Source organism: Sturnira hondurensis, unplaced genomic scaffold, assembly GCF_014824575.4.
Source record: "Sturnira hondurensis isolate 20B ecotype Veracruz unplaced genomic scaffold, ASM1482457v3 Scaffold0021214, whole genome shotgun sequence".
Taxonomy (NCBI): domain Eukaryota; kingdom Metazoa; phylum Chordata; class Mammalia; order Chiroptera; family Phyllostomidae; genus Sturnira; species Sturnira hondurensis.
Window position 1 is genome coordinate 9,397,013 of NW_028093845.1, and position 12,234 is coordinate 9,409,246.

Here is a 12,234-nt window from a genome sequence, read left to right on the forward strand (position 1 = left end):
AATGTTTAAAGATATCCTGGAGGTTCCTAAGTCTCTCCTCATCCATACTTTCTTAACACACTCAGAAAACAAGGGTTTCCTACAGTCTCCCAGGAGTGATTAAGAAGGATCTCTGAGATAAGAGAATATCTCCAAGATGAAGGGAACTGCATGCAGCTTTTCTTTACCTTCTGCTTAATGTACATCCTTATCCAAAACTTGTCCTAGCTGTTAGCGTTAGAAAGAAAAAAACCATTAGCATATGTTCTATAATTTTGTAGGACTAATTTTTAATCTTGCATTTTATTACTTTTTGAATATAATCTTTATTGTATTTTTATAGTTGTTTGCTTCATTAGAAAAAGTTATTGGAATCAGAATAAAATGTCCTAAATTAACAAAATCAACACTAGTAAAAAAGGCTTTTTTCATTTATAATTTATGTCTGTTTATATGTTTACTTATAGCTTAACCTGCATTTCCATAAAAGAATTTGAGGCATATGTTTACAACCAGGAGATAGAAGAAAACTATGTAAGGCCGTGTGTGAAGGTGTGACATGTGTCACATGATCTGATCTTTCCTGTTGGTGCTGAATCTGTACCTCGCATTCATAACCTGAAAAGCATTATGATGTTGCCAATACCTCTGTCTCCAGTCATGTTTGCAGTATATACTCCCCTAATTAAAAAAAAAAGTCAAAACAAAAAGAAATACACATCTGGTATCATTAACAGTGCCTTTATTTACAAAGAATTATTTTTATTTGGTTGTTTGGAAAACCACTAACATTTTTCACTTTAGAAAACATTAAATAATAAACAAGATGTTATACAGTACTTTGGATAACTTCTTTCATCAGTTTAGTGCAATGTATTATTGGCACCTAAAAGTGAAATTTTCAATCTTTCCCCCTTTCATCTTCAATCATGCAGTTAACAGGACCAAAAAAGATAACAAATTAAAAAGACTCTAAGGCCATATTTTCTGGCCCCTACTCAAAGGCTCACTGATTTATACTCCCCTCCTGCCCCGCCTCCACCAAGTTAAACGACAAGAGGTATACATACTATTATACATATTGTTCTAAAAACATTATCATTGTGGAACTTGGGAGATTCAATTGATAAGAGAAACTGAATCAGACCAGCTGGTGAAGGGAAGGGCCTGGCTGGGCCTGGCACTCTCCATGGGCACCCGGGGTCAGCTGCCACACACTCTGGAGAGACCGCACCAGTGGACAGGCTCTGTACAGTCTGTTGTTACAGTCTTTTTAAAAATCTTGAGTATCATCCATTGGCAAGTGAAAGGGTTATACTTATTCAAGAAAAAAAATAAACACCACCACATTAGGACATTGAGATACTAAAACATCTGTTTATTATACTCTCTTTTTGGAATAAATATATATATATGTTTTTTCTTCTTTTTTGTTTTAATACTGCTAGGTTTGCCATAAAGGGAGAGACATTCTAGTGAGCCCAGCATTTGGTGGATTTCCCCCTTTTTGATTCCTCTCCCTTGGGGAGCCAAAGAGAAAGACGCCTAAATTAAATCTCGGCCTACTCCGAAGGGCCCAGTGCTGCAGATTCTCATTACGTGGTAATGTACCAAAACATCTTCCGGGAGGTTCTGTACTCTACCTTGAACATCATCAACCACCTGAAACAAAGTTTTATCTGATTTTTTAAAAGCCTCCAACAAGAGAGTGAGACAAAGTCACACTCCTTTATAAGGGATTCTAACTTAACCACTGTCCCTGCCAGAAAGCGCTCCCTCACGCTGCAGTCTAAGCCTGCTCGCTCTCATTCTATTCTTAGTGCATGTGGAGAGCAGCTGGCCACCATCCTGCCTGAACCAGCCCTCCGTGCACTTGAACACCAGCAACGATCTGCCCCCAGTCTTCTCTTCTCCAGGCCGAATAATCCCAGTCCCTTTCATTTTCCACCACAGATCTTTTTTCCAACCCTTTAATCATCTTTGTGATTCCTGGCAAAAGTAGCAGAAAATATTTTGATTACTTAATCAGAAATGAGGAAAAGCCTCAGTAGTAAGTTGCATTTTAAAAGTTATATACTTTTCTTATAAAGTTAAAATACTCAAGGAGGAAATATATTAGTTGAAGGTTCTTAGATCTTAGAATTCCAACCTTGTCCCATTGTTCTAGTGCATAATGGATCCTGTCCCAACACATTCAATACCTCAAAGCGTGTGGCCTGCTTCCTGTCCCACCCCGGCATGACAGCATGAAAGTTATCAGCTAGCTGCCTAAGTTTATACTGATTTAAAATTAGTAAGAAACTCTGTTCCAACGGGGCTGTTCCCATGCTTCTCCTCGCCCTGTTTCCTTAAACAGACTCTTTCCTCTGAAACAGCCAGAACTTTTACCAAGCTTCTTACAGTCACCAGAGGACCAGGCTCTCACGGGGGGAAGCTGTTGGTTTAAAGGTGTAACCGGAAACAGTTTCATACACTAATGTCAGCTTCTGGTCTACCTAAGTAAATGGTTTCTTCTCCTTCGTAGGGATCAAGCTCAAGTTCATTCAAACATTCATCCCTTCACTGCCACAACCTGACACTGCTTCAAATTCATCTTACTCCAATATAAGATCACAGAACGGGGCAACATTTCACCATGTATTTTTTAATTCAAAAGATCACAAGCTGCCTTTTCTCTTGCAACTAGAGTCTGTCTGTAAATATTAGGAACACGTAACCACTTAATATCAATAGCACATTTACACAAAACACAATACTACTAACAAAGAATTACGTGCCCACTTTACATAATTGTCTTTAAAAGAAAAATACAGATAACAAGAGTAAATGCATTTTCATATGTTGTGTACCCTTTCTTTATAAAGGGAATGGCAGGACAAGCGTTCAGGTCAGTCCAGGGAAGAGGAGAACCCAGTTTCACAAGCACATGGTACCACGTGTCTTTGGGGAAGTCAGTACTACTCAGGGCACAACACTGAACAGATAGCAAAATGCCACTTGCACAAATTTCTTTTGAAAACGTCTCCCGTTACTTGCTGCAAGGAACACCTCGTAACCAGGATGAAGGATGGCGTAGGCCACACATGCTGAAGGCCGGTTCCTAAAGGTCACACCCAAAGATGGACTGCATGGGTCCGCTGGTGCCCCTTCCATTCCAAGGAGAGTGTCACTTGTTCATTGGGATTGCACAGAAGCAGGCCGACAAGATGAGGGTCAGGGACCACTTTCTCTGACACACCCTTCTCCTAGGCCTGATCAAAGGGAGGAGAAGACAGGAGGTGACGATCGAAAAAAGAAGAGGGAGCAACATAGGAGTTCATCGCTAGTTGTGGAGTCGCGCGTGTTCTTCAGAGCAGTGGCCTTTTCTCAAGCTCACATCATCCAATCCAATCTCCCCGGTGTGACCACGCCTTTTTTCGCCTTTGAAGATGACCTAGGGAGAGAAGGCACACACCAGTCAGGCCTCTGCTGCCCTTCCCAATGCCTGCTTAGTTAGCAATATAAGGGCAAACTCCCCCAAAACTAAATAGTAAACTTACTTAACAGAAGGAAAGACTACAGAACAGTATCACCTGAGGCTTCCCATCTGGTAAAAACTTAGGTCAACTGTTATTACTCAGAATCGGTTATCCTTTAAAAGCCATTCTAAACTATGGACTACTTCACTTTAGGAATGCTTATGATGTGGACAGTTCTGCCCAGGATCCCCAAGGTCAGAGGCAAACAGTGTGAGGGAGTGTGAAGGTGCAGAAGTTGAGACCCAGAGGTCTCGAGGACACAGTCCTGCAGCCCGATGCGTCCCAACTCCTCCACCGGGTTCATACAGCTTTGCTGCAAAACAGAAGAGAATCAAACTCCATCATCTAACCACAGGGTTGTTTTTTGTGTGTGAAGACCAAGGACTTTCACTATCCTTGCATTTTATCTTTTATAGCATCCTTGCTCCTTTGTGGGGGTTCGGGTGAGGGTGGGCGGTGGAGGGATCCAGCCAATAGGAGGAAGGACTCGCGGACGTGCTGGGGGGAGGGGGACGGGGGACTAAATGGCAATGTAAAAAATAAAAAATGAAAGCTAAAAATAAAACAAAAGAAACCAGTCTCTTCTGTGAATTGAAATGACTTATCTTGTTTTTATTTCTCTAAAAATATGAATACTAAGAAAATTTTTAAGAAAAATCAGAGTAAGAAATCCAAGACTCTGATAAAAGCTGTATTAATGCAGGCTACGTTTTCTTTCTAGAAGAGTTTCTAGAAACTATACCTATAGACATAGATGCAGAATATAATGGTAAAAGTTTTATAGGCATCAACATAAAGAAGACACTTTTTCCAAATAATCATTTCGGTGAGGTGTTACAGATGCCCTGATTGGTACATATGACTTGATTACTTAAGATAAAATTTATATACTCAATCAAAGCTTTTCCCACATCCTGTCTTACTTAATAAGGCAAAGAGGGAAAAATGGAATTTAAAGAAACATTTTGGTACAAAAAACACTTTAGGGTAACTCGTGGTCAGAGTTTGAAGTATAAGGAGATACTCTTTGAAGTTTCTCTTAATGTTTTTACTTTTTCAGTTATTTTTTTTTTACTAGAAGTAGGGGATCTACCCTAGTAGGGTGGTGGGAGCGGTGGTCATGGGTTGTAATGAAGAGTTACAAAGATGCAAAAAGTGATTAAAGAAAGAGGCAGGAATGGGATCATCATATCCAGAAAAAACACTACCTTTTGTCTGAGCCCGAGTTAGTGAAGGGAACAAGACTTCTTCCAGTTCAGACCCCAGTTCTCCTATAACAGGGAAAGCTCCCAGTTTTCCTTCTACTCACACTCTTGACATCAGCCCCTCGCAGGGTGATCTGCGTTCGCCTCCAGCCACGGCCACCGTTTCTTCCCCACAGCGCTGCTCCGTGGGCACCGTGCTTTCTCACAAACACCTGGAGTGCGCCAGAGTGCAGCCCAGTCACCTTGTGCCTGAATGACAGGCACAGGTCCCCTGAATGCATGAGGTGGCCGAGTGGTAGCACCAAGCGAGCAGCTTTTCCCCCTGGGCCCTTGGCTGCTGAGACGGTCAGATACTGTCCACCTGCAATGGGAAAAGCAGGGCCGTGGGTGTACGTGCGGACATCCCTTGAAGGACAAAAGTATGGACAGGAGTTTCACTTTTTTTTGTTTGCTTAAATAAACTTCAGACTGTGACAGTCATTTGTGAAGAATTTCAGATTACTGAAGAAGAAAAATATGACTTCTTTCTATGCCTGTCTCAAATTCCACAGTTTTGTGTTTACAGAAAACATGCGCTCATGTGCTAATGGAGAGGATGAGCTATGCCAGAGACACACAGCAATTAGGAGCCCGAACACTGCCAACACTGCCGGCGGAATATGATCAGGCACAGACAGGCAGGCACAGACACACGCCTTCACCACCCCAGATCCTCCCCAAGTGATGATTATGTTGTCGGGCTGGCTGGCTGGCCGACGGGGCGGGGGACGCGGAGTTGCCCAGAGAATCTCCTAGGTGGATAATTAACCTCCAGGAAGCAGGGCAGGTGGTGGTTTAAAGGGACCTAAATCTGTTTATTATCTCTTCTGATTTCCTTTTAAATCGAGAGAGAAAACAGCCCTTTAAGAATGCCAGAGCTTCCTATGCCTCTCCCACCAAAAGCACCTCACCCCAGGAAAAGGCAGAGGTGCTCTGGAAAGCCTCCAGTTTCCGGGAGCATCAGTTTTATTTGAAGATAAGTAGTTTGCAATGTTTTTATATTGTAACAACTAGCTAATACCTAATGTAATATAATACACATGAACACAAAATGTTAATAAAACGGTCACTTTAGGCAGGTCCCTTTGTCCTCAGATCCTTTGGGCTATAGAGTTTGCCTTTTCTGTTGTTAGATAAGCTGCCATTCAGGGGAAGACAAGTGGGAGCAGCAGGGAGTGGGGAAAAGCTGCTTCTCAAGGGGGAAAGTTGTAGGCAGTATTTTGAAACTCAATCCAATACAAACAACATTCCTCTCAGGCTGTTTTCCTGTGGCCAACTGAAAAACACCCCGTGTTTCAACACTGATTTAGCTACAGGAAAATGGGGCTAGAACGCTGAACACATGCATCTGTTCTGGTAGCAACCCCACTTATTTTTCAATGAAAAGACAACCATTTTTCTTCTTAGATGTACTCTCTATCAGACATGATTAAGGTTTGGGGTGCCCTCCTATTTTTCAAGTGAGGTCTCTTCCAAGTGCTCTCAGAGCAGCCACAGGACTGAAGAGGGGATTTCTGGACACATTTCTTGACTAGGCAGAGCCGAGGGCTCTGTGACGGCATCCCATGGATGCTGCTCACAAGTCTATGAAGCGAACGAAGGCTTTGAGAGGTGAAGTCACCCAAGGTGTTACCCAGAGGCTGCAGGAGGAAGGTCTGAGTTCAGAGCTGACTGGCCCGCTATTCAGCACTTGCTACCCTCTGATTGGATCATTGGTTTGTAAGCTCCTCTCCCTGCACCCCCCTGAGATGTTTACTCTTTGATGTCAGAACCAACCGTTCCCCCAAGTCACCCCATTTCACTCCTGGTACATGGTAGGAGCTCAATGCTGTTTGTTGTAAAAAATGATCTTCTAAGAATTCAGAAAAAAAAACTTCCAAGGAAATAGGTCCGTGAGTCATATACTTGAATCATCAACAACTAACACAATTTCTTATCGTCATCCCACTACCCACATCCTCCCAAATTAATCCAAATGGTATTTTAGGCCAAAATACTTAGATGGATTTTATATGTCTCCCCATAAGTTAGCTTTTGAATCATCATGGGTATTTTGGCTAAGACTAAGATATAAGGTTATTACAGCTAACCTGCAAGTTTAAAGAAAACAAGGATTATCTTCAGTCTCTGTGGAATGTATACTAATGTCACTGCCAGACGCTGCCTGCGAGGGAGGAAACCTAACAAACTGAGGCACCCTGATCAAAGAGTCGACCCTAAAAAGCAACGCGTGTCAGAGAGGCCACGGTTGCTATTGCTCCATGAAGCGGCTCTGTGAATGCTTATTCGGTGTTATGACTTGCTTTTTTATAAATATCTTCAGCCATTTTTCTGTGTCAACAAATAGACATTTTTCATAGCTTCAACTATGCCATTAACAATTTAGCCATTTTTTTTTTGCTGAAGAACATTTAAGTTGTTTCCAAATTTTCGCTCCAAGATAACACTATAAAGTAGTAAGACAAGCCAAAAAATATTTGTGACACATGAAAATGGACTATGTTTCCTTTTGACACAGAGCTTACAAACCAACAATAAAGAGACACAAAAGACAAATACAAAGCATCTCAGAAAAAAATGGCTTAAAATGTGAAAAGATGGTCAAATTTTCACAATTAAATAAGTTAAAATGAGATGACTTTTTAAAAATATTTATTTATTTATCTTTAGAGAGGAAGGGAAGGAGAGAGGGAGAGAAATATCAATGTATGGTTGCCTCTTGTGAGTTCCCTGCTGGGAACTGGCCTGCAACCCAGGCATGTTCCCTGACTGGGAATCGAATTGTGATCGTGTGGTTCGCAGGCCCGCGCTCAATCCACTGAGCTACACCAGCCAGGGCAAAATGAGATGACTTTTTACTGATAAGCTTGGCAAAGATTTTTAAAAACAGTTGGATAAGATCTATTGTTGGGATGGCCGTTAAACATTTATTTGTGGATGTTTAAACTGGTATAACCATCATGGAGGGCAAGTCAGTGAAACCTATCAGAATTCAAGTGCAAGTTCCCTCTGATTTGGTGACCCACATCTAGGAATTTATTCCTACAGACATATTCTATTCAAATGTACATGAAGTGACATGTACATAAGGTTTTCACTGTAGTATTGTCCAAACTGCCAAAAGGCTGGAAATGACTCAGATGTTCCCCAGAGATGGCTGGTTAACTGCAAGGGCACATCTGAGGAATGATGGATGGAGTGACAGTCACGGAGACGAGTGAGGGTGTCCTGTATGACTGCATAGGACCGTCTTCAACAGCAATGGATGATGCTATTTTAATGGTCACTCTGGGACAGGCACTGCTTTCAATGCTTTACATATGTTGAATAGATACTTCTGATTATCTCCCTTTAAATAACTTGCTCAAGGTCAAAGCTAGTGAGCAGTGGTGCTGGGTTTCAGCCCAGGCATTTTGGTTTCAATGTCTTGTTCTTCATGTGAACTCTTAGGATAACATCCTTAAGTGACAAAAGCAAGGCATGTAAGAGGGTACACAATATTTGGAAAGCAGCCCCGATCCACTGCTTCTTCTCCAGAATAAACATGCTGGCTTTGCTTCCTGTCTTTAGCTTTGAGACATCTCTCCATCCAGGTCATTCTGTATGACCTGCATTTATCTCTATTCTTCTCAGACCAGAAAGAACCCACCAAAGTGGAGTTTCCATTCTGTACAAAATAGCCTATTTCTAGGGAAATAACCCAGCTTGTTGACAGCAACCACACAGGGTTCACTTACTGGTTTTTTAATTCACTAAAAATCCAGTCTTTCACACTTACTGCCGAGGCACTTTTTCCCCTCCCATGGCTGAGTAAGTGGTGTCCAGACCACGAGCCACGCTCAGGATTCATCCCCATTAGATTCCGTCCTCTTAAATGAGGCCCGACGATGTGATATGTGCAGCTGATTGTGTCAGCACTTCTCTGGCTTCGAGCTCTTCACAGCTCGGGGAGAACGTCTTAATAACCACGGCCAACATGCAGTCCATCCACGTTGCCTATGAAAACCCAGGACAGCAGCCCCAGAGCCATCACCGCGAGCTCTCTCCAGTCACGTCCAGGCAGCCACCACTTCCTTCCTGTGTGTTCTGCATGGTCACAGCCAAATCGCCACTTTCAACTTTTTTTGCCTGACATTTTAATTTCCAATTTTCTCATTTTTCCATCAGAGGGGAAATGGGTCCCAACAAATTTAAACATTCACAAATGAGGTGAATAATAAAAAGAGTTGAAAAGTACTAAATCGATCCTATAAAATAGTATGCGAATTCTAAAAATCAAGTATTTATCTACATAGACTTTCTACATGGATCTGTGACAAATTCTTCTGAGCTGATTTAGCATGAATTACTCTCTCCAGTGTACCTTACTTGAAAGAGTTATTCACTGTGACCGTGAACATGCATGGCTGCTCACGATCCTTCATTTGGTAGAAACTGCTCCAGGTGAGCAGCCAGGCCAGCCCACAGGGTGGAGACCAGCTAATTGGGGCCTGCACTCTACCACCAGAGACTTGGGTCAGGCTGTGGGGGAGTGAACACCCCGAATCCTGCTGATGTCCTGGACACTGAACGGCCTGGGAGGCTGCATGGGCAGCCCAGGGAGGTCTGGGCATGAAGTCTGCTCCTTCGCTCTGTGGACTTAGGAAATTTATGTAAACTCTGGGCCTCGGTATTTCCTTTGCAAAATAAAAACAATACTACTTGCTTCACAGGGTGGATAATAGGATAGTAAATAAAATTAGTGAGATGATGAATGACTCAAGACTATAGTAGGCATTAAATAAATGCTGGTTTCTAATTCACAGATATATGTGACACTAATAATAATGCTGTCCCAATAGCCACAGTGATGTAAAGTACAGCATAGGGAATATAGTCAATAATATTATAATAACTATGTATGGTGCCAGGTGGGCACTAGAATTATTGAAGTGATCACTTTGTAAATTATCTAATTATCTACTGCTACGCTGTACAGCTGAAACTAATGTAAAATAATAGGGAATGTCAACTAATTGAAGAATTAACATTTAAAACTATATAGCCCTGGCCGGATAGCTCAGCTGGTTTAGAGCGTTGTCTGGATACACCAAAGTTGCAGATTCGATCTCCGGTCAGGACACATAGAAGAGGCAGCCAAAGAACGCATGAACTAAGTGCAACAACAACTCGGTGTTTCTCTCCCTCTGAAATCAGTAACTACATCTGCCTGTCACAGCAACGTCGTGCTGCTCAGAGCAGCCCTCAATGCACGAGAGCTAACAGCAGAGCAAGAACGAGGGGGGCTGGCTCTCTTCTGTGTCTGCATGTTGTTAATTATTGTACAGCTAAGATACATCTAAAAAAAAACCATCTGAATCTGAAGAATATTCGTATTTTTGAAAGCTTACCTCAAATGTTTATTATAAAAGATCTGATATTTCAATCTTGGGGGATGTCATGAAATATTTTAGTCTAATATTGTATTTTAATACCTTGCTACTCAAAATGTCCATCAAGGATCAGCAGCGCAGTGTTTCCAAGAAGCTTGTCAGAAATGCGTCCAAACCTACGCTTTAACCAGGCCCCCAGCTGAATTGTACAAATGCTGAAGTTTGAGAATCACTGGTTTAACAGAGCGTATCCTCTCTTAAGTAAACTTTTGAGTGTTTTGTGTTCTTGTATATAATACCTGGGATGCTATTAAGAACTAGGCTTTTCGTGAACAACATACTTTTTAGTTAACAGTATACCTTTTCTTCACGTCGTGTCTCCTTCATTTCTAAATTTAAAACCAGGAGTGTAAAAAGGAAAAAAAAAAGAAACCAGACTCCTCATCCTTCCATGAAGTTGACATCATCCATAAAAGATTTAATTACTTAGGGGAGGGAAAAAACCAACAATATGTAGCTTTGCTTTCTGGAACAAGAAAACAAAACAGCTTGTAAGTATTAAAACCTCCAAGTGTGAAATTTAAAAGCCTATTAATTTTCCAAGGAACTATGTCTAAATCCACCTTACGAAGAACATTCTCTAGGAATAAGTAGTGGTAATTTAGAACTAATTTCTCCAACATCCAAATTAGATTAAATTTTTTTTCAGAGAGGAATTCACAACCTCACAGAAATGTCAGTCTCCTTCAACTGTGTCTCAAATATTTAAAAAAAAAAAAAGATGCGAAGGAAAATAGACTGTGGCTTCTACCATGGCTGATACTTCTCTTATGTTTGGGAACAAGGCACTACAAGTGAGATAAAATAGGTGAGAATAAGTCCACTTGTTTTATTTACCAAGCTTTTTGAGAGGTACTTACTGGCCTTTTAATGAACTACTCGTCTTACCATAGTACCATCCTTGTTGACAGTTAACATTTTTAGTTCCCTTAACAAATGGAGTATATGAAGGCTGGACAAGCTGTTCCTTTGCCCTCTTTATTAGGGAAACACAGAGATGAGATGGTACACTTGGTTAGCAGCACCAGGGTCTCCCTCCAGGATCAGATCGAGGGGTCCTTGAGTTACGTCACCGGTCTTACCTGCCGGGTCCCTCACTGGTTCCCAGTGCAGGTCACTGTCTTTTTCCCTGATCCACCCGCAAAGCCCATGGTCAAAACTGCAACTGTGTATGAGGACACCTGTGAGGAAAAGGCCAGAAAGACAAGTAAACCACAGACTGACAACAGCATGTATTTGTTAACAAGGTTATCTGGACGCGTGCTCTCTCCCGTCCGCACTGAACTAACCCGCCAGAACTCCTCTCCCGGAGATGGGAAGGAAACCGCATGGATCCTTCCTCAGCACAATCATGCCCATGTGCTGGAAAAACACAGCACACGAATGTTGCCAAGTTATGACCTTGTTACATCATCGCTTATACAATATGATTTCCTCCCCAGAGTTTCTATTAAATGCAGCTTAATATATTTTTAAAAAGATAATGATGACTCAGTTATTTGTGCCCAGCTGACTAAACTGCAGAGGAAATCAAGTTGTATAAAAAAAATCTAAAATTCTCCCAGGTGCAACCTCACAATTTCCAATGTAAAAGTTAGTTTCATGAAAAAAAGGGAAATAATACAATGCCACTCTAATGGTACTAAGAATAGAAGTGTCTACCTGGATCATCCTTTGCTTCATCCTCCGCACTGACTCCTCTTTCAATTTCAAACATTTCAAACACGTCATTTGAAGGGTGCCGTGGGACTGAAAGAGAGGGAGATGTTTTGATGAGGTTTTGACAAGGAGACATTACCTTTAATGGGGGCAGGGGAGAAAAACCTGGGCATTTGCTCATCTGAAAGAAGACAAACTACTTAACTACACTTCACATGAAGATTCACAAAGTTTGTTCTACAGTGATGTATACTGGAATATATATCTAGGTACAAATAAAACATGGTTTTCAAAAGTTTCTAATACTCAACATAAAATATATTAAAAGGCCTTTGTCTGGAAAATACATTTTAAAAGAGCTAACGGTTACAAATAAAATATTCATCTCTATGAAATTCAAAA

General features: G+C 41.4%; 1 protein-coding gene across 4 annotated transcripts in view; it reads right to left on the reverse strand.

Moving 5' to 3' along the window:
• Positions 1-1,395: 1,395 nt before the first annotated feature.
• The window catches only part of NPNT (nephronectin), a 75,326-nt gene continuing 64,487 nt past the window's right edge, over positions 1,396-12,234 (reverse strand). For all 4 annotated transcript variants that reach the window (XM_037031863.1, XM_037031864.1, XM_037031865.1 and 1 more), the window contains 4 exons: positions 11,836-11,922; positions 11,256-11,354; positions 4,807-5,063; positions 1,396-3,412 (listed from right to left, as the gene is read on the reverse strand). In XM_037031863.1, the coding sequence (XP_036887758.1) occupies positions 3,302-3,412; positions 4,807-5,063; positions 11,256-11,354; positions 11,836-11,922 (554 nt within the window). In that variant the 3' untranslated portion in view covers positions 1,396-3,301. The remainder of the gene's footprint in view (positions 3,413-4,806; positions 5,064-11,255; positions 11,355-11,835; positions 11,923-12,234) is intronic.